The 23,209-nt window shown below is 42.4% G+C and overlaps 1 protein-coding gene across 4 annotated transcripts in view; it reads right to left on the bottom strand.

The window, feature by feature from the left end:
• OSBPL9 (oxysterol binding protein like 9) overlaps positions 1–23,209 on the bottom strand; it is a 194,666-nt gene that overhangs the window by 88,031 nt on the left and 83,426 nt on the right. For all 4 annotated transcript variants that reach the window (XM_062191311.1, XM_062191312.1, XM_062191307.1 and 1 more), the window contains exon 4: positions 9,572–9,648. In XM_062191311.1, the coding sequence (XP_062047295.1) occupies positions 9,572–9,648 (77 nt within the window). The remainder of the gene's footprint in view (positions 1–9,571; positions 9,649–23,209) is intronic.

The following is a 23,209-nucleotide window of genomic DNA, read 5'->3' as shown; positions in this document are numbered from 1 at the left end:
TCCTACTTCCCTGCACGCACCCCAGCAAAGGTTTAAGAGGATCTGTTCCCAAACATGTGCTCTCTCATGAACTCTCTCTTAGGCTCTCCTCTCTCTTACTCTCTTGCCCTCTCTCCTGGCCTGTTGGGCTTCCCCTACCTGACAATAAACCTTTCCTCTAACTCCAGTGTTTGGTGTGTTTTGTGGCAGCCTTACAGATGGTGAAGATTTGGAGAGAACATCATGAATAAATGCATAAAACAAGGAAGGATTTCAGTGTGGAATACCAGGTAAATGCAGGGACAGGAGATGGAAAGGTAGGTTGGGGTCAAATCAAGAGAGCCTATGGGGCTGCTGCTGTGGCATAGTGGGTAAAGCCAACGCCTGCAGTGCCAGCATCCCATATGGGCGCCACTTCGAGTCCTGGTTGCTCCACTTCCAATCCAGCTCTCTGCTATGGCCTGGGAAAGCAGTGGAAGATGGCCCAGGTCCTTGGGCCCCTGAACCCATGTGGGAGACTCAGAAGAAGCTCCTGGCTTCTGGCTTCAGATCAGTGCAGCTCCAGCTGGTGCAGCCAATTGAGGAGTGAACCAGTGGATGGAAGATCTCTCTCTCTCTCTCTCTCTCTCTCTCTCTCTCTCTCTCTCTCTCTGCCTCTCCTTCTCTCTGCGTGTAGCTCTGACTTTCAAATCAATCTTAAAGAGAGAGAGAGAAAGAGAGTCTAATATCTCCTAATAAGAAGTTTTACTTAATCCCACATGTAAATGTAAGCCTTTAGAGGCTTTTCACAGCTGTGGATGCCTAAATATCATTAGGTGAGGGTTTTTCACTTATAGGATGAAGAAGAAAATAAATTCAAGAATATGAATTATAAGGGCACAAGAAATACAGCAGGAATTATATACCAAAACCCTAAATTAGGGTGATGGCAACAATAGCCAAGTTGCCAAAGTGAGGAGAAGATGAGGATGAAAGTGATTCTAGGAAAGCCCCCAGGTCTGACAGATTAAAAATTATCACCTAACTCTCAACTTTGAAAACTCAATGACTCAGAGAATAATGCTGTCATTAAAACAAAAAATCAGATACACATGGGTTTAGGGAAGAACGATGGGAACAGCTCAGACTTGGCCATGCTGAAACCAAGTTCCAGGGACTCTTCTAACTGATAAAATCCAGAAAGAAAGAAGTGCATGACTAAATCTACATATTAAAAGATTTATGGGGGGCCAGCAGCATGGCACAGTGGGTTGACGCCCTGGCATCCCATATGGGTGCCGGTTTGAGACCTGGCTGCTCCATTTCGAATCCAGCTCTCTGCTATGGCCTGGGAAAGCAGTGGAAGATGGCCCAAGTCCTTGGGTCCCTGCACCCGTGTGGGAGACCCAGAAGAAACTCCTGGCTCCTGGTTCCTGGCTTTGGATCGGTGCAGCTCCGGCCGTTGCGGCCAACTGGGGAGTGAACCATTGGATGGAGGACCTCTCTCTCTCTCTCTCTCTCTCTCTCTGCTTTTCCTCTCTCTGTGTAACTCTTTTTATTTTTATTTATTTATTTATTTATTTATTTATTTTTTTGACAGGCAGAGTGGACAGTGAGAGGGAGAGAGACACAGAGAGAAAGGTCTTCCTTTTGCCGTTGGTTCACCCTCCAATGGCCACTGAGGCCAGCACATCGCGCTGATCCGAAGCCAGGAGCCAGGTGCTTCTGCTGGTCTCCCATGCAGGTGCAGGGCCAAGGACTTGGGCCATCCTCCACTGCCTTCCCCGGGCCACAGCAGAGAGCTGGCCTGGAAGAGGGGCAACTGGGATAGAATCCGGCGCCCCGACCGGGACTAGAACCCGGTGTGCCGGCGCCGCAGGCGGAGGATTAGCCAAGTGAGCCGCGGCGCCGGCCAAATCAGTTTTTTTTTTTAAAGATTTATTTATTTATTTGAAAGAGTTACACAGAGAGGCCGGCCGCCTGCAGCACCGGCACACCGGGTTCTAGTCCCGGTCGGGGCGCCGGATTCTATCCCAGTTGCCCCTCTTCCAGGCCAGCTCTCTGCTGTGGCCCGGGGAAGGCAGTGGAGGATGGCCCAAGTCCTTGGCCCTGCACCCGCATGGGAGACCAGAAGAAGCACCTGGCTCCTGGCTTCAGATCAGCGCAATGTGCTGGCCACAGTGGCCATTGGAAGGTGAACCAATGGTAAAGGAAGACCTTTCTTTCTCTCTGTCTCTCTCTCACTGTCCACTCTGCCTGTCAAAAAAAAAAAAAAAAAACAAAAACTGATTTATGTGAGGGGCAGGCACTGTGGCATAGCAGGTAAATCCCTGGCCTACAGTGCCAGTACCCCATATGGGGTGAGTTCTAGCTGTTCCACTTCAGATCCAGCTCTCTGCTATGGCCTGGGAAAGATGGCTCAAGTCCTTGGGCCTCTGCATGCACGTGGAAGACCCGGAAGAGGCTCCTGGCACCTGACTTTGGATTGGCCCAGCTCCAGTGGTTGCGGGCACCTGGGGTATGTACTAGTAGATGGAAGACCTCTTTCTGCCTCTCTGCCTCTCTGTAACTCTATCTTTTAAATAAATATTTTTTAAAAATGAAAGAGTAACAACAAAAAAATGAAGCCTTAGTTATTAAAAAAGAAAAAGATTTATGGGGGGTGAATGTTTAACCTGGTAGTTAAGACTTAACCAGAAACCACTTAGGATGCTTGCATCCCTTGTCAGAGTACCTGGATTCAATAAATGGGTCCAGCTCCTGATTCTAGCTTCATGCTAATGCAGCGGCAATACTTCAAGTAACTGAATTCCTGTCACCTATTCGACAGGCGTGGGTTGAGTTCCCAGCTCTGGGCTTTAGCCTGGAGCCTAGCTCCGGACATGGCAGGCATTTGGGGAGGGAACTGACAAATGGAAGATCTCTGTTTGTCATGACTCATTCTCTGTCTCTCTCCCTTTCTCCTTCTCCCTCCTTCCTTCTCCCCTCCCCCCCAGCCCCGCTTCATCTGGCTCTCTCTCCCTGCTTCTCAAATAAATAAATATATTTTTAAATATTTTTAGGGGTTGCCTGCAAGGCTAGCATCCTGTATGGGTGCCAGTTCAAGTCTCAGCTACTCGTCACTTCCGATCCAGCCCCCTGCTAATGCACCTGGGAAAGCAGTGGAAGATGGTCCAAGTCCTTGGGCTCCCCTGCACCACCGTGGGAGACTCAGAAGAAACTCCTGGCTCATGGCTTCAGATTGGTGCAGCTCTGACTGTTGTGGCAATCTGGGGAGTGAACCACCAGATGGGAGTCTTCTCTCTCTCTGCCTCTGCCTCTCTGTAACTCTGCCTTTCAAATAAAATAAATAAATTAAAAAAAAAAAAAATGAAGTCTGGAGTTTGTATATAGTGTTAACCTTGGGAAAGAGTGAGGGTATTTTTTTCCTTGAAATGCACCCAGTAGAGAAATAAAGTAGAGGTGAGGTCACTAAAAACTCTAAAGAAGAAAGGTCTTTTGCAATGAAGTAAAACAGGCTTTATTTAATTGAAAATCAACTATAAGTCAATAGGAAGAGTGTTCACAGTAATGAATAGCTAATTAAAGTTAGACAAATAAAAACTGTGAAAGCTAATGCCTAAAATGAAATATGAAATCTTGTTAGTCTTGTAACTCCTAACAGAAGTCGAAGTAAAAACAAAACAAAAAGCAGACAGTGGGGCCTAAGGAAAGGGGACCAGAATGGTACATAGCCTAAACTGTCCAGTGACAAGAACTCTAAGGGTAAGGGCCAGTGCATAGCCGCCGCCTGTGGTGCTAGCATCCCATATGGGCGCCAGTTTGAGTCCCAGATGCTCCACTTCCAATCTGGCTCTCTGCCAAGGCCTGGGAAAGCACTGGAAGATAGCGCAAGTCCACGGGTCCCTGCCCCATGTGAGAGACCTGGAGGAGGCTCCTGGCTCCCACCTTTGGATTGGCCCAGCTCCAGCCATTGCAGCCATATGGAGAGTGAACCAGTGAATGGATGATCTCTTTCTGTCTCTACCTCTGCCTCTCTGTAACTCTGCTTTTCAAATAAATAAATAAATCTTCAAAAAATATTTTTAAGGGTAAAAGCAAAAATCATGTTGAAAAAACAGACCATAAAGGCTATAATGGGGAATTTGATAAAACTAAAAAGTCACCATGGTGAGTGCTGGTCTCATCAGGTAAACAAGCCACCTGCAATGCCAGCTTCCCCTATCAGGGTACAGGTTTGAGTCCCAGATACTGTACGTCCAATCCAGCTTCCTGCTAATGCACCTTGGGAAGACAGTAGAAGACAGCCTGAGGACCTGGTTATCTTCCCATGACGGGAAGACCAGGAGGGACTTCCTGGCTCCTGGCTTTGGCCTAGCTCAGACCTGACTATTGTCCATCTGGGGAGTTCAACAGTGAATAGAAGATCTCTCTCCCTCTCTGTGCTGTTCCCTCTCACTCTCTCCCTGTCTTTCAAATAAATAAATCATAAAAACAAAACAAAACAAACCCTAAAATGTTACCAATGAGGAAAAAACAGAGAAGTATAGCTCAGACCAAAATGAGAGAAGATTCAGAAGAGGTGAAGCAGTAGCAGGTGAATGAAGGCAAGAAAACTACTGTCAAAGAGAAAATACTTTTTAATAAAAAATAAATAAATAAAATAAAAAGGGGCAGGCATTTGGTGCAGCAATTACCTTGCCACTTGGGATGCCCACATTCTAAACTGGCATACCTGGTTCAAGCCCTGGTTACTTCATTTCCAATCAAGCTTCCTGCTAATGTGCACCTTGGTAAGCAGCAGATGATGACTCAAATACTTGAGCCCCTGCCACCCCCTTGGGAGAACTGGACTGAGTTCTAAGCTGTTGGCTTCAGCATGGCCCAGCCCAGGTATTGTGGGAATTGGTAGAGAAAATTAACAAATGTAGGATCTCTGTCAGTCTGTTTCTCTCTGCCTTTCAAATAAAAATGAAAAATAAATAAAAAATTTAAAAGAGAGAAAACAATTTTTAATTTCACAGTTTGGAGATGATACAGCTCCTAGTAATGACAAGGCCAATGCAGTATAGTTTAATGGCTACAAAGTTCAATAGAAAACTAGGACATATAAATGTGATAAGGTCAAGCGTTAGGGAAGCAGTGCTATGTAATAGAGGCTTCCTCATTTGGGAACCAAAATTCATATTTTACAAGATTTTGTTATGAAGTAACAAAATAATGAGGAAAATAATCTAGTACAATAGTAGACAGTAAGACTTATTTAAAAGGAGGTTATTATTATCACTTAATTTCCTCCCCATGCATTTTAGAAGACAGCCCCTCGAGCGGCCATCATGGCACCTATAGAAAGCTAGTATATCATACATCTCAGAGTAGTCAATAAGCAGAAATGGAAAAGCAATCTACACATCAAGTGTTTGTTCATTAATTCCTTACAATTCCTTCATTTGATTCAAATTTACTAAGCACTATTTGAATATTAGCACAAGGAGAAGAAATGCTAGGAACAGTTATCAGTAATGGCAATTAACTTTTAACAAGTTCTTACTATAGCTAGACATTATTTCAACAGTTTTTAATTAACTCATAATCTGTCAAAACAACTGTCTGAGGCAGGTTCTTTTACTGTTCTCATTTGATACATGAGGATTCTGAAACAGGAATTTGAATTACAAATTATAAATTACAGCTCATTTGAATTACAAATAACAGTTAATGGTTAAGTACAAACCTAGACATTTTGACTCTACAGTGAATTTTTTTTTTTTTTTAACAGGCAGAGTTAGAGAGAGAGACAGAGTGAAAGGTCTTCCTTCCGCTGGTTCACCCCCCAAATGGCTGTTAGGCCGGCATACTGCGCGGATCTGAAGCCAGGAGCCAGGTGCCTCTCCTGGTCTCCCATGTGGATGCAGGGCCCAAGCACTTGGGCCATCCTCCACTGCCTTCCTGGGCCATAGCAGAGAGCTGGCCTGGAAGAGGGGCAACCGGGATAGAATCTGGTGCCCCAACCGGGACTAGAACCCGGTGTGCTGGCGCCGCAAGGCGGAGGATTAGCCTGTTAAGCCACAGCGCCGGCTGATAGTTTTGATATTTTAAAGTATTTATGATACAGAAGAGTACTTTATATTTTGTCTAAGCTTAATGCATGGACAGGGCCCTGTACCCGCATGGAGACCAGGAGAAGCACCTGGCTCCTGGCTTCGGATCAGCGTGATGCGCCGGCTGCAGCGGCCATTGGAGGGTGAACCAACGGCAAAAAGGAAGACCTTTCTCTCTGTCTCTCTCTCTGTGTCCACTCTGCCTGTCAAAAAAAAAAAAAAAAAAAAAAAAAAAACCAACAATCAAAACTATCAGAAATCTAAGATTTCTCAAGGTTATTTTATCTTCCCATTATTTTCAGATGTATAAGTGTTCATCTTAGCAAAGTTCAGAAATTCCAAAATTGGATTAAATGGAGGTATCTGACTTTAAGGAGTCTACATCCTAACTGGGGAAGCAGGAGGTGTACACACAGGGTCTTCAAAAAGTCCATGGAGGTGCTGGCACTGTGGCATAGTGGGCTAAGCCTCTACCTGCAGCATAAGCATCCCATATGGACGCTAGTTTGTGACTCAGCTGCTCCTCTTCCTATCTAGCTCTATGCTTATAGCCTGGGAAAGCAGTAGAGGATGGTCCAAGTGTTTTGGCTCCTGTACCTGCATGGGAGACTTGGAGAAATATCCTGGCTTCAGACTGGCCCAGCTCCAGCCATTGCAGCCATTTGGGGAATGAACCAGCTGATAGAAGACCTTTCTCTCTGTCTTTCCCTCTCTCTCTGAATTCTGCCTCTCAAATAAATCTTTTAAAAAAATAAAGTAGATGGAAAACATGCATATTTTTAAATATTTATTTATTTGAAGGGGAGAGTTACAAAGAGATAGAGAAAGGATATATATATATATATATATATATATATATATAGAGAGAGAGAGAGAGAGAGAGAGAGAGAGAGAGAGAGAGATCTTTCATTTGTTAGTTTACTCCCCAAATGGCTCCAATGGCCAGTGCAGGGCCAGGCCAAAGCCAGGAGCCAGGAGCTTCATTCAGATCTCGCATATGGGTGCAGGGGCCCAAACACTTGGGCCATCTTCTATTGCTTACCCAGGCCACAGCAGAGAGCTGGATCAGAAGGGGAGCAGCTGGGACTAGAACCATGCCCATTTGGGATGCCAGTGCTGCAAGCCAGGGCTTTAACCTGCTGTGCCACAGCACTAGCCGCCTGCTAATTCTTTTTTTATAGTCCCTTAATAACCACATCCTTTTTCAAATTTATTTATTTATTTATTTATTTGAAAAACAGAGTTACCAAGAGAAAAGGAGAGAGCAATGACTGGAGCTGTGCCACTTTGAGGCCAGGAGCCAGGAACTTTTTCTGGGTCTCCCATGTACCCACTTGGGCCATTCTCTACTGCTTTCTTAGGCACATTAGCAGGGAGCTGGATAGGAAGTGAAGCAGCAGGGACTCGAACTGGTGCCCATATTGGATGCCGACACCACAGATGGTGGCTTTGCCCGCTACACCACAGCACCAGGCCCATAACCAATTCCTTAAAGTTTAAGCCTCTACTTGAACACTTTCCTTTTTTTTTTTTTAACTTTTATTTAATAAATATAAATTTCCAAAGTACATCTTATGGATTACAGTGGCTTTCTCGCCCCCCACAACTTCCCTCCCACCCACAACCCTCCCATCTCCCGCTCCCTCTCCCCTTCCATTCACATTAAGATTCATTTTCAATTCTCTTTATATACAGAAGATCAGTTTATATTAACTAAAGATTTCAACAGTTTGCACCCACACAGATACACAAAGTGTAAAGTACTGTTTAAGTACTAGTTATAGCATTAATTCACATTGGACAACACATTAAGGACAGAGATCCTACATGGGGAGTAACGCACAGTGACTCCTGTTGTTGACTTAACAAATTGACACTCTTGTTTATGGTGTCAGTAATCACCCTAGGCTCTTGTCATGAGTTGCCAAGGCTATGGAAGCCTTTTAAGTTTGCCAACTCTGATCTTATTTAGACAAGGTCATAGTCAAAATGGAAGTTCTCTCCTCCCTTCAGAGAAAGGTACCTCCTTCTTTGATGGCCCATTACTTGAACACTTTCAAATGAGAGGTAGTTTACTATCTTGTAGGACTTAAGATGCCCTGTGCCACTTTATCTAATCAAGCCAATTCTGGAATAGGGCCAAAATAGAGAAAAAGAGTTATAAAACATCAGTTTTCCACAATTCAATCTTCTAAATCAAAATAATCAAAATATTCTAAAAGCTCCTTCATTGGAGATTAAACACAGGAAAGTATCTGCAGAGTGGTAGAGTAGACATCTGTTGCTCTTGTCACTTGAGCATCTTTTCCTCTATTCTGACTTTGTTTGTGGTGGTGTGGGGTAGAGCTGACACACCTTTTACCCCCATTAGCTATGTGTTATTTGTGAATCCAATAATATCTCGGCTCTGGAGTGGCTCTGTGAATGTAAAATTATGATTGGTTAGGATTGGATTCATGGTTAAAAGCTAAGGCAATTAGGGGCCAGCGCTGTGGCACAGCAGGTTAACACCCTGGCCTGAGGCACCAGCATCCCATATGGGCGCTGGTTAAAGGCCCAGGTGCTCCGCCTCCAGTCCAGCTCTCTGCTGTGGCCTGGAAGAGCAGTGGAGGGTGGCCCAGGTCCTTGGGCCCCTGCACCTGCATGGGAGAGCCAGAGGAAGCTCCTGGCTCCTGGCTTTGGATTGCCGCAGCTCCAGCTGTTGTGGACAGTTAGGGAGTTCGCCATCGGATGGAAGACCCCTCTCTCTCTCTCTGCCTCTCCTCTCTCTGTGTAGCTATCTATGATTTTCAAATAAATAAATAAATCTTTAAAAAAGAAAAGGTAAGCCAATTAGCAATAATCTTGTTTATTCTACTAAGATCCAGAAAGAACAACAGCCTCTATAAACTCAGAGCTCCTACAAGTGAAGCTGAAATTGCTGCATTCATTTTATCATCATAAACCTATCTGAATCTGTCAAAATGGAGCCAAATCAGAAGAAACGAAATCTAGAAACAGAGATTGAGTCCTCACAACATTAAATATCTACATTAAGCTATACCTAAATCAGATTTGCTTTTTTAAATCTTGAAGCAGTTTGGATTATGTTTTTATTTTCTCTTTTATCCTAAAGAGTGCTGACACAGATGATAACAGACAAATCCTATAAACAGAAAATTAGGTCAACTTCTCAGGACTTATCAATTCTTATGCAAAATTATACAATTTGGCTATATAATAACCAACTATAGATACTAAATTTTAAAAATGAATCTGCCACATTTTAACACAGCATTTTACTTTCAACATCACTTTGTACTGTCTTGTTTTTAGACAAAAGTCAATATTCTATTATTCAGAAATATTTTATCATATAAAAAAATAAATAACTTTATAAAATTGTAAAGACAATAATAGGCAACTCAGAAAATAAAAGTTCTCATTGCATTGTGTCAGAGTTATTTAAAAATACAGAAGTAAACACACAAATACACTAATGAATGATGCTGAAGCCATGTAAAGACTCTTACTTGAAGCTGGAGAGTATGCCGAAGAATTGTTTCTTCTAAGGCATGGATCCACTTCTCTCGCTCATCTGCATCACGAGCTGAAGTGAAAGATCATAATTTTATAATTATAAAATTTAAATTGTGTAATTTTATAATTTATAGAGTTTAATATCTATAATATGTCTCCATATTTGAAAGTAAACTTTAACAGTGATATTAAAAGGTGTTTAGTTACACAATTTCTTTTATAAAAAATTAATTTTTTTATTTGAAAGAGAGAGAAAGGAGGAGATAGAGAGAGAAAGAGATCTTCCATTCACTGTTTCACTTCCCAGATGGCCACAAAAGCCAGGGCAGGATCAGGCCAAAGCCAGGAGCCAAGATCTTCATCCAAGTCTCCCATATAGGTGGGCCATCTTCTGCTGCTTTTCTTAGGCCACTAGAAGGGAGCTGCATCAGAAGTGGAGCAGCCAGGATATTAACTGGCACCCATATAGGATGCCAGTATCACTGGCGGTGGCTTTACCTGCTACACCACAATGCCAGCCCCCTAGTTGTGCCATTTCTTAATAGATTCATCTAGATCTACCCTTATCTAAGTACCTAATATCTAAAAAGATCTTATATCTAAGTAGATACACAACCTACTGGCAATAATTTGTAACAAACAAATTTGTTTTTATTTTATTATTTATTTGAAAGTCAGAGTTACACAGAGTGAGGAAAGGCAGAGAGAGAGAGAGAAAGAGGTCTTCCATCCGCTGGTTCACTCCCCAATTGGCTGCAACGGCCGGAGCTGCGCCAATCTGAAGCCAGGCGCCCAGAGCTTCTTCCAGATCTCCCAAGGACTTGAGACATCTTCTACTGATTTCCCAGGCCATAGCAGAGAGCTGGATCGGAAGTAGAGCAGCTGGAACTCAAACCGGTGCCCATCTGGGATGCTGGCACTGCAGGCAGCAGCAAGCCACAACACCAGCCCCCAAATTTGTGTTTAATTATACCAGGGTAAGTAGTTCAGACCCTCTCCTCTCCTCCCTCCCTCTCCTCTCCTCTCCTCTCCTCTCCTCTCCTCTCCTCTCCTCCCTCTCCTCTCCTCCCTCCCCTCCCCTCCCCTCCCTCTCCTTCCCCCCCCCCCCCCCCCTCTCCTCTCCTCTCCTCTCCTCTCCCCTCCCCTCCCCTCCCCTCCCCTCTCCTTTCCCCTCTCCTTTCCCCTCTCCTTTCCTTTCCTTTCCCCTTTCCTTTCCTTTCCCCTTTCCTTTCCTTCTTCTTCTTTTTTTTTTTTTTGACAGGCAGAGTTAGAGAGAAAGGTATTCCTTTTTCCGTTGGTTCACCCTCCAAATGGCTGCTGCAGCTGGCGTGCTGTGCCAATCCAAAACCAAGAGCCAGGTGCTTCCTCCTGGTCTCCATGCGGGTGGGGGACCCAAGCATTTGGGCCATCCTCCACTGCACTCCCAGGTCACAGCAGAGAGCTGGACTGGAAGAGCAACCGGGAGAGAATCCGGCGCCCCAACTGGGACTAGAACCCAGGGTGCTGGCGCCGCAGGCAGAGGATTAGCCTAGTGAGCCAGGCTCTGGCCAAGACCAACTTTCTACTGAGAACCACTAGAAAAGTTGTACTGATTATTAGAAAGCAACTGGTCAAAATCATCAGAAACCAACAAAGTTGTAAAGAATTACCAGGCCAAGATCTGGAAGAAGATAAACATCTAGAAGACAAGCCTAGTACTAGCATACTTTTCTCCTGCAGGCATGATACATTCCAGGAGAGGTGTTGTAGACCGGAAAGCACACTTAAAAGCCTGGGCAGTATATGCAGGAAGAGCATCTATAAGCACCTTAGTCTCCGTTCAGACTTACTGTGAAAATAAATCTGCTCTAAAAAAGAAAATCTTTCTTTTTTTTAAAGTTTTTTTTAGGTCACCGGACCCAAAACAAATTCACCTTGGGATTGAAGGTAAATCAGAATTAAAACATTACTTGGTCATCTGGGTGGCCCAGAAAAATATTGATACTTGAAATGAATTAAAACAATCTCAGATTGTTAGTGACTCCAGGCATCTTAGTAGCTAAAACAAATAAAACATCATCATCTATGCTAGTTTCTCTAAACAATTTGTCAAATACAATGTTAGTATACAAGCTAATACAATCAAGTACAAATAAGTAGAAATACCTTTAAGACAAAGCCACACATAAATGAAAAGCAAAAGATAATAGAAACAGATCAATAGGTGCTCCAGATAATTTTGTAGCAGGATTTACTTTTAATTTTTTGCTGTGTCTTTCATTTAGATTTTTAAAAATCTTTAAATATACACTCTATAATTGAAAAATAGTCAAAATTAAGAACTCAATGGATGAATTCATGGGAGACTTCTGTAAAATACTTAAGGAAGAAATACCAATTTACAATATAAAGTATTCCAGAGAATAGAAAATGGAGCAGTAATTCTTTTGCAAGACCAGAAAAACTTTGACACCAGCCTTACAAGATATTATGAAAGGAGTGTTATAGGTACATATAACTCAATGATAGACATGTAAAAGTCCTATAGAAAACATTAACAGGAGCTGGCATTGCAGAGCAGCAGATTAAGCTGAAAGTTCAGATGCCCACATCCCATATCAGAGTGTCTGGTTCAAGTCCTGGATACTCCACACTTCCAACCCAGTTTCTGATAATGCAACTGGGTGGCAGTAGTTGATGGCCCAAGTATTTGGGTTTTTGCCATACAGGTGGGAAACCTGGATGGAGGGCCTGGCTCCTGGCTTCAGAATGGCCTAGTCCTCGCTGTCACCGGCATCTGGGGAGTGAACCAGAAGATGAAAGATGGAAGATCTCTTTCCCCAACTCCCTTCTCTCTGTCACAAGACTTCTCAGATAAATAACTCTGGGGGCCGGCGCTGTGGCGCAGGTTAATCCTCTGCCTGTGGCGCCGGCATCCCATATGGGTGCCGGTTCTAGTCCCGGTTGCTCCTCTTCCGATCCAGCTCTCAGCTGTGGCCTGGGAAAGCAGTGGAGGATGGCCCAAGTCCTTGCTCCCCTGCATCCGCATGGGAGACCAGGAGGAAGCTCCTGGCTCCTGGCTTCAATCAGCGCAGTTCTGGCTGTTGTGTCCATTTGGGGAGTGAACCAGCAGAGGAAGGACCTTTCTCTCTGTCTCTCCCTCTCACCGTCTAAAACTCTACCTTTCAAATTAAAAAAAAAAAAAAAAATCTTAAAAAAATAAATAACTCTTTGTAAAAACTTAATATATCTTACCTGCTATAGTTTGGATATTTGTGATATTCATTTGGGTGTCCCCCTCAAAGGCTCAAGTCTTTTTTTTTTAATTATGTATTTATTTAAAATACAGAGTTACATTGGCCGGCGCCATGGTTAACAGGCTAATCCTCTGCCTTGCGGCGCCGGCACACCAGGTTCTAGTCCCGGTTGGGGCGCCGGATTCTATCCCGGTTGCCCCTCCTCCAGGCCAGCTCTCTGCTATGGCCCAGGAAGGCAGTGGAAGATGGCCCAAGTCCTTGGGCCCTGCACAAGCATGGGAGACCAGGAGAAGCGCCTGGCTCCTGGCTTCAGATCAACGCAATGTGCAGGCCGCGGCGGCCATTGGAGGGTGAACCAATGGCAAAAAGGAAGACCTTTCTCTCTTTCTCTCTCTCTCACTATTCACTCTGCCTGTCAAATAAATAAATTAATTAAGTAATAATAATAATAATAATAATAAAATAAAATACAGAGTTACAGAGAGAGAACGAGAAAAGGATAGACGGAGAGCAAGATCTTCCATCCACTGGTTCACTCCCCAAATGCAACATGGCCAGCCCCAGCCCCCAAAGTCTTATGTTAACAGGTTAAGGGTAGAAACAATACAATTATGATGTCTAAAGACAACACTTTTGGGAAGTAATTTGATTGGATTAAGTTGCTGGGTGGTTTTGTGAAGAGAGAGGGACATGGAGGAAGAGCATGCTTCCTGTCTCTGCTTCCTGGTGTGCCATGTGATACTTCATGTGCATATTTCTCACCTTCCACTGCCCTCATCAGACAACCAGACTAACGGAGTCACCCAACCTTGGGACGAGAACCTCTAAAACCATGAACCAAAATAAACATTCCTCCTGTATAAATCAGTTTCTCTGAGGTATTTACAATATTGTGATGAAACGTTCACTAATACAATAGCCAAACTGGGTTTATTCAAGAAATACAAGGTTGGTTGAATATGTGAGAAGCAATCAACATCCAACAACATGAGAACGTATATAAACAATGTCATTCACACAGTAATTTTTCTAATTGCAAAAACTACAAACACCCTAAATATCCATACAGAGGATAATGATTGAGCAAAACATGGAGTATTATGAAGATATAAGAAAAGAATAAGAAAAATAGCTTTAGAGTGATTTGAACTGATTTCCAAATACACTTTTAAATGAAAAAAAGCAGTGTGCTACCTTTAGTGTAAGAAAGAAAACAGGGTTTGGTGCTGTGGCATAACTGTTTAAGCCGCTGCCTATGACACTGGCATCCCATATGGGCACTGGTTTGAGTCCCAGCTGCTCCAGTTTGGATCCAGCTACCTGCTAATGTGCCTGGGAAAGCAGTGATAGCTCAAATACTTGAGCCCCTGCACCCATGTGAGAGATCCAGGTGAAGCTCCTGGCTCCTGGCTTCAGCCTGGTCCAGACCTGGCCTTTCAGCCATTTGAGGAGTGAACCAGCAGATGAAAGATTTCTCTGCTTCTCCTCTCCCTCTCTCTATAACTCTGCCTTTCAAATAAATAAATAAATAAAATCTTTCAGAAGGAGAAGAGAGAGGCCAGCGCTGCGGCACAGTAGGTCAATCCTCCGCCTGTGGCACCGGCGTCCCGTATGGGTGCCAGTTCTAGTCCCAGCTGCTCCTCTTCCAATCTAGCTCTCTGCTGTGGCCTGTGAAAGCAGTAGAAGATGGCCCACGTCCTTGGGCCCCTGCACCCACGTGGGAGACCCGGAAGAAGCACCTGGCTCCTGGCTTTGGATCGGCACAACTCTGGCCGTTATGGTCATTTGGGGAGTGAACCAACGGAAGGAAGACCTTTCTCTCTCTCTCTCTCTCTCTCACTCACTCTACCTCTCAAATAAATAAATAAAATCTTTTTTTTAAAAAAAAGAGGAAGAGAATATAATATATCTGCTTATTTGTGTAAAAGAAAGATAAGCTAGAAACTAAAGAAACTGGCTACATATAAGCTATCAGTAGAAAAGAAAGGAAAACCAAGGAGAACAGGAACTGATTAGTAGAGTTAAGGAAGTAGCAATACCTTTTTGAATATACAAGGGTACTTTTAAAAGTTTGTGAAAAAATATAATTTAAAGGGGAGAGACACTGTGGTGTAGTGATCTAAGCCTCTGCCTGCCATGCCAGCATCCCTTATGGGCACTGGTTTGTGTCCTGGCTGCTCCTCTTCCAATCTAGCTCTCTGCTATGGCCTGGGAAAGCAGTGGAAGATGGCCCAAGTGCTTGGGCCCCTAAACCCATTTGGGAGACCCCAAAGAAGCTACTTGTTCCAGATCAGCTCAGTTCTGGCCGTTGCAGCCATTTGGGGAGTGAACCAGCGGATGGAAGACCTTTTTCTCTGTCTCTCTCTGTCTAACTCTACCACTCAAACAAATAAAGTCTTTTAAATAAATAAAAAAATTACAAATGGAATTTAAAGATAAGTTTATTTTTGGTTAAAAATATTAGAAATCTGGCCGGCGCCGTGGCTCAACAGGCTAATCCTCCACCTTGCGGCGCCGGCACACCGGGTTCTAGTCCCGGTCGGGGCACCGATCCTGTCCCGGTTGCCCCTCTTCCAGGCCAGCTCTCTGCTGTGGCCAGGGAGTGCAGTAGAGGATGGCCCAAGTGTTTGGGCTCTGCACCCCATGGGAGACCAGGATAAGCACCTGGCTCCTGCCATCGGAACAGCGCGGTGCGCCGGCCGCAGCGCGCTACCGCGGCGGCCATTAGAGGGTGAACCAACGGCAAAGGAAGACCTTTCTCTCTGTCTCTCTCTCTCTCTCACTGTCCACTCTGCCTGTCAAAAATTAAAAAAAAAAAAAAAATTAGAAATCCATGAATTTTTCTTATAATTTGCATCTTCCACAAAGTTTTTGTTGACCTTATCTTTCTGTATCTACTTTGACTATTGTAACCATATTAATGTTTCACATATCCTCCCAACCGAATAATTAATTAAAATCAGGCAGGATGAGTAGGAAGTATTGAAAACCATCCAAACAGTAACAAATTAACCTATTACAAGTAAAATAACTTCATTGAAAGAGAAGAGGAAGAAAAGATTAAACATAAGTATTACAGATTAAATATTTCTGTTCCCCTAAAATTCATATGTTGAAATTCTAACCCTCAATGTGATGGTATTAGGAAGTGGTATTTGGAGGTAATTAGGTCATGAAGAATGAGATTAAGGAACCAAGAGCTTTCTCATGTCTAGGGAGATACAAGAAGTTGACTATAACCTAGAAGGCTTTCACCAGTATCGGATCTTGTTGGCACCCTCATATCAAAACTACTCAGTCTAAGGTAATTTGATATAGCAGTCATACCTAAGTGACAAATTCACTCTGAAAAGCAGTATTTTGACTAGATATATAGAGATAAAAAACAAAAACTATATATAAATATTGTACTTTAGTTAAATCTGAATTTCATAGGACTATGAGTTAGCACAATTCTGTAACTACAAACAAGTGGAATATATTATAGAGAACCAGCTTTCTAACTATCAGATAAAAAGTTATAAGTAAGGAAATGGAGAAGGTTGGACTAAAATTGGAGGTAACAGGACAAAATTATGGTTTTAGAGTGACAGTTGAGAGGAAGAGAATTTCAAAAACAATGGGAGTGGATGGGGCTATTGCTGAGGTGCAATGGGGTAAGCCACTGCATCTGATAGTTGTATCCCATATCAAATGTGGGTTTGAATGCCAGCTACATCACTGCTGATGCAGCTCCCTGATGGTTGCCTAACTACTTGGGCCCCTGACACCTACGTGAGAGACCTGGATAGGGTGCCTAACTCCTGGCTTCAGTGTGGCCCTGCCAGGGCTGTTGTAGGCTTTGGGGGAATGAACCAGCAAATGAAAGATGTCTTTCTTTCTCTGTCTCTGCCTTCCCAATAAATCAAATAAATCTTAAATACACACACACACACACACATACACACAAGAATGGGAGTGGAAATCCTTGTCTTGTTTTAGATCTTAGTGGAAACTTTTTTTCTTGTTATGAATCACTTTTATTTATTTGAAAGGCAGAATTACAGAGAGAGAGACAGACAGAATATTCTGTGGGAATATGGCTGCAAGGGCCAGGGCTGAGCCAAGCCAAAGCCAGGAGCCAGGAGCTTAGTCCAGGTCTCCCATATGGGTGCAGGGGCCCAATGACTTGGGCCATCTTCTGCTGATTTCCCAGGCACGTTAGCAAGGAGCTGGATTGGAAGTGGACTATCCAGACTCCAACAGACCCTCACATGGGATGCTGGCATTACAGATGGCAGCTTAACCCATTATGCCACAATGCTAGTCCTAGAGGAAATACTCTCATCTTTTCCCTATTCAGTATAATGCTGACTGTTAGAAAATCTTATATAGCAATTATTAAGTTCAGATGCAATCCTATACTAAAATTTGTTTAGAGATTTTAACCACGAACAGATGTTGAATTTTATCTTAAAAATGATTTTTTTTATCCTACTGCTGATATGATGCATCACGCTTATTGATTTGCCTATATTGAGCCATCTTTGCATCCCTCAGATAAATCTCACTTGATGATGGTAAATTTTTTAAAAAATTTATTTGAGGTGCCAGTGTTGTAGACTGGAAGTAGAGCAGCCAGGACTTGGAATCAGTGCTCTGATGTGGGATGCTGTTATCACAAGTGGTGGCCTAACTTGCTAGCCACAATGCCAACCCCAGTTTTTTGGTTGTTTCCTTGTCTAGTATGGGGACCAGGGTAATGCTGGCCTCATAGAGTGAGTCTGGAAGAGTTTTCTCTCCTTTGATTTTTTGAAATAGCTTGAGAAGAATTGGTGATAGCTCTTAAAAGTTGGTAGAATTCAGCAGTGAAGCATACAATCCTGGGCTTAGCACCACGATTTGATTAGCACACATTATATAAATGTCTTCAAATATCACATTATTCTCCAGAAATACATACATTATTAAGCATTATTCAAAAATGTATATAATTCTTGTGGGATATAAAAAATTTTAAATTACATTAAAATAAAAAAGACTGGAGACATGTCAAAAAGGCATAGGAACCAAACTACAGAAACTCTAATGATCAAAGCTAGATGAATCTGAGCAAAAAAACAAAGTAAAAAAAACAAAACAAAACAAAAAAAAACAGCAGCGGGGTCTCGAACCAGCACCCATATGGGATGCTGGCGCTTCAGGCCAGAGCAGCCAGCTGCGCCACAGCGCCGGCCCCCTCAAGTAATTTTTTTTAAGATTTTACTTAGGCTGGCGCAGTGGCTCAATAGGCTAATCCTCCGCCTAGCGGCGCCGGCACACCAGGTTCTAGTCCCAGTTGGGGCACCGGATTCTATCCCGGTTGCCCCTCTTCCAGTCCAGCTCTCTGCTGTGGCCCGGGAGTGCAGTGGAGGATGGCCCAAGTGCTTGGGCCTTGCACCCGCATGGGAGACCAGGAGAGGCACCTGGCTCCTGGCTTTGGATCGGTGCAGCGCCTGCTGTAGCGGCCATTTGGGGGTGAACCAACGGAAGGAAGACTTTTCTCTCTCTCTCTCTCTCTCTCACTGTCTAACGCTGTCAAAATAAATAAATAAAATTTTTTTTAAAAAAGGTAATACAGAGGTATAGAGAAAGAATGAACAATTCACATAACTAAGTGTAAAGCAATCTAAGCCAATACTTCAATATCCAGAAGTTTTAAATAAAGTACTTATAACAATAAGGGCAGACATGAAATGAGATTAGAAAGAGAAAGGTCTGTATGTCTTACTCTACAATCATGCAGCACCTAACGTTGGAGATACATTCTGATAAATGTGTCCTTTGGTGATTTCTTCATAGGGTGAACATCATAGAGTGCACCTATACAAATGCAGTTGGTACAAGCCAGTCACTCAAATATGGCCTCTTGATGCAATCAAGAGACACGGCAAGTGTGGGTATATGAGGTTGTTGTTGGAGTAACAGCCCACTGTTTTACAGTAATTTTTTTTCTGTAAGTAGGAGTATACTCTAAAATAATAATAAAAGATATAGTAAATACATAAACCAGTAACAGTTTATTATCACATATTATATATGGTACATAATTGTACATGCTATACTTTTATACAACTGGCAGTGCAGTAGGTTTGTTCACACCAAGATCACCAAAAACACATGTATGATCTCATTAGGTGATCAGAATTTTTTAAGATCCATTATAACATGAAACTACCAATAAACATGATCTATGGTTGATCAAAACATTGCTATGCAGCACATGACTACAAATGCTTCTATCAAAGCATCTGTAAGACTACTGTTCTGTTTATTTTACATTTTTGTCTCTTCCCTTGCTCAACTGTGTGTTCCCTAAGGTCTGGAACAGAATCTGATCCATATTTTATTAATTCTCAAAGCCTGATATTTTTAAAGCAAACTAACTGATACTCATAATTACAGGACAAATGATAACCTGTCACCTTCTCAAAGGATACCTTCTCAACAAACTATCCTGATAAGCATATGCTAAAGCCTGGCCCCCAAGCCAACATTAATTAATTCCCATTATCCTGCTCTACTTTTTTTTACTGTACTTATCCCTTTAAACATTCCTGTTATTAATTATTGTCTGTCTCCTGTCACTGCAATGTAAAATCTACAAAATCAGAGATCTTTGTTTTATTTACTGATGTATCCCAAGCCATTAGAAGCATGTCAGGCAAGGAAGTGATCAATAGAAAATTGTTTAATGAGGAATAATGAAATAATGGTTTCATTCTTCAGTATCAAGTTCCATTTTTATATCTGAAATCTAAAAATAGGTTAGATTTTCTAAAAAATTACTTTTTCTTTGCTACAAAGATTTATTTATTTATTTGAAAGGCAGCACAACACAGACAGGGAGACAGAAAAAAGATCTTCCATCTGCTGGTCAAATGACAACATCCAGGTTTGAATCCCCAGCAGCTGGGATTCAAACCAGAACTGTAATATGGGATGCCAGTGTTGCAAGCAGAAGCTTAACCCACTGTGCCACAATACCAGCTCCCATTTTTTTCTTAATTTCTTATTAAAGCACTATAATTTTTTAAATGTATGAGTAGTTTTAGCTGAAGTCTTTAAAACTGTCAAATAAAACACAAGCAAATATATAAAAAAATTATTTCTCCCTACTACTTCGGCTTTTGATTATCTGATGCAGTATTATGGATCTACAAGAACAGTCAACATTGTATTCAGCAACTGGATATGTTGATTTAGTCAAGCAGACAAAGAAAACCAGATGGGGTTGGCATTGTTGTGGCATAGCAGGGAAGGCCAGAGCCTTGCAGAGCCACCATCCCATATGGTCATCAGTTCAAGTCCCAGGATTGCAAAGCGGTGGCCTACCCTGCTATACCACAGCTTCCTGCTAATGGGCATGGGAAAGCAGCAGAAGACGGCCCAAATGCTTGGGCCCCTGCACCTACGTGGGAGACCGGGAAGAAGTTTCTGGCTCCTGGCTTCAGCCTGGCCCAATATCTGCTGTTTCAGACATGCGGGGAGTGAACCAGTAAAGGAAAGATCTCTCTCTCTCTCTCTCTCTCTCTAACTCTTTCAAATAAATAAATCTTTCAAAAATTCTAAAAATACATTCATTCTAAAAATACATGATTCTAAGTCAAATTATTACTGGTCTGTGAAAATTCACAAATGTATGTTTAAATATTCCTAATAATTTAAGTTCTTGCAGATGTTTCTAAGTCCAGGTTTTAGTGAAGGTCTAATCTTTGTGTGTGTGTGTGGGGGGGGGGTTGCTATTCCTTAATCTTGAACTTTAGAAAAATCATGATTTGAGTTTCAATCTTTAAAACCAAGATGAGTAGAAAAATGCCAGGCATAGGATGGTTTTAGAGCCTACTCAGACATTAGTAAGGAAGGCGTTTTGGCAGGACAGGGACAGAAAAAGGGAGGGAAAGAAGTTAAAATGGCTATAGAAAATGCAAAGGGAAGAAGTGATAAAAACCTGGGCCATTTCACTAAGTTACTAGCCAAAGGAAAACTAGAATCCAGTGGGAAGGGTAACTAACCACATGTAGGTAGAAAGTGGAGGATGCAGATAGTGGGAAAGAGAAGGCTTCCAATCAGATTAGCTGGGTAAATGGAAGTGTTGTTCCACACAACAAATAGGTAAGACTTTTATTTTGGGCTTATAGAATGTCAGACTCGATTAACCTCAAATTCAGTAAACCTGATCTCTTCAAGAATCTTATTATCAAAAGTTTTACTGAGGGACTGGCATTGTGGTAGAGCGGTTTAAGCCACTCCCTGTGATGCTGGCATCCCATTTGGGTGCTGACTCAAGTTCCAGCTGCTTCACTTCCAATCTAGCTTCCTCTTAATGTACTGGGAAGGCAACGGAAGATGGTCCAAGTGTTTGGGCCCCTGCACCCATGTGGGAGACGTGGACAGAATTCTAGGCTCCTGACTACAGCCTGGCCCAGCCCTGGACATTGCAATTATCTGAGTAGTAAACCAGGGGATGGAAGAAATCGCTCTCTCTCTCTTCCTTCTCCTCTGCCTCTCTCTTTGCCACCTTTCAAATAAAAAAAAGAAATCTTAAAAAAATTTCATTGAATATACTGAATGTATTAATTAACATTAAGTACTCAAATATGTGTTGCTAGAAGGTACTCCCTTCTCCAGGAAAGGCTAAAAATGTGTAATATTTTTTTTAATGCAGTCCAAAGAAGGGAAGGGAGACAGGATAAGATCATCTTGAGAAACCAAAGCCAAAGTTTCAGTTCATGAGAAGAAATAGAGAACTTCAAATTTACTTCCACTGATTACTAAGGTTAAGGCTTATTCAGAAAAGAAGAATGATGGCCCACAATCAAGGAACTTTTAAGTTAGTCAGTGATAGGAAACAAACAAACAAAAAAATGCCTGTTAGAAAATAAAGGAAGAAGGGACCAGGGCTGTGGCACAGCGGGTTAATGCCCTGGCCTGAAGTGCCAGCATCCCAAATGGGTGCCGGTTCAAGACCCTGCTGCTCCACTTCCAATCCAGCTCTCAGCTATGGCCTGGGAAAGCAGTAGAAGATGGCCAAGTCTTTGGGCCCCTGCACCCATGTAGGAGACCTGGAAAAAGCTCCTGGCTCCTGGCTTTGGATCGGCGCAGCTCTGGCCATTGCGGCCAATTTGAGAGTGAACCAGCAGATGGAAGACCTCTCTTTCTCTCTCTACCTCTCCTCTCTCTGTGTAACTGACTTGCAAATAAATAAATAAATCTTTAAAAAAAGAAAAAAGAAAAGGAAGAAAACTTAAAAAAAAAAAAAAAGGCAAGTGACCACATCCATAAGAAAAGAAAATTTGCTACTTCATTCTTTTTCTTTTTTAGATTATTTAGTTGAAAGGCAGGCTGATAGAGATAAAGAGAGAAATTCTGTGCTAGGCTGAAGCAAGCAGGGGGCCAAGAACTCCACTCTGGTCTCCCACAAGGGTGGCATGGGCCCAAGTACTTGGCTCACCTTCTGCTGCCTTCCCAGCAGGAAACTGGATTAGAAGCATGCACAGCCAGGACTCAAACCAGCACTCCAACATGGGATGGCAGCGGTAAGCAGTGGCTTAATCTGCTGTACCACAGCACTGGCTCCTTACTTCTTTTGTCTGCTTCCAAAGCCAATAAGGCCAAAATAGATGTGGTCCAACAAAGTGACCAATCAAATCAATACAAATTATAACAATTGACTTTAATGTTTTCTTGAAGTGCTTAGAGTTTTCTGAAAAAAGATGTTACTCCATACTTCCTTATATACTGGAGACAGTGAGGATAAGGAAGTCCTTTAGACTCTAAAAAGAAAAGTATATAAATATTTACTCGAGGTATAAAATAAAGGCATTTCTGCATTATTATAATATTCCTAATGAACAACCTTGCTGAAGGCTTTACTCTGTCCTCAGTAGCTCTCCAAGGAATTCAGCCCAGGGTAGAAAGCTAGTAGCAGGCTATCTCCTTCCTTCTCTATATTTAGCTATAAGCTGTGTATATTACATTTTATATTATATTATTAAATATATAGAGTACATATGTATTATATATATTATATTCATCTTTCTTTCAGAAAGCATATATCCCTAGACCAAGGCTGCAGAATAACCTTAAACATAATCCCAGGACACTCCACAAGGTTTAATTCTACCTTGTAAAACACAATCTAGATGTAGTAAAGTGCCATTGATTCAGCCCTCTCTACAATTCAGAACTTATAATAATTTACACCAAATCACAATGCTTAAACTGATGCTAATAACCTGGTGCTCAACATTTAGTTTTCTTAGGATTGTAGGATTTCCTCTACAAAGGAGGAATAAAGATGAGAAGATACATTGGTTTGTTTCCCTCGACAACCTGGAATGTCCCTCTGTTGGTATAGTAAGAAAACTGTGCAGT

The sequence above is a fragment of the Lepus europaeus genome, chromosome 5, assembly GCF_033115175.1.
Source record: "Lepus europaeus isolate LE1 chromosome 5, mLepTim1.pri, whole genome shotgun sequence".
In the NCBI taxonomy this organism is placed as follows: domain Eukaryota; kingdom Metazoa; phylum Chordata; class Mammalia; order Lagomorpha; family Leporidae; genus Lepus; species Lepus europaeus.
The sequence above is the reverse complement of the archived record's forward strand: the minus strand, read 5'-3'. Positions and strand labels throughout refer to the sequence as shown.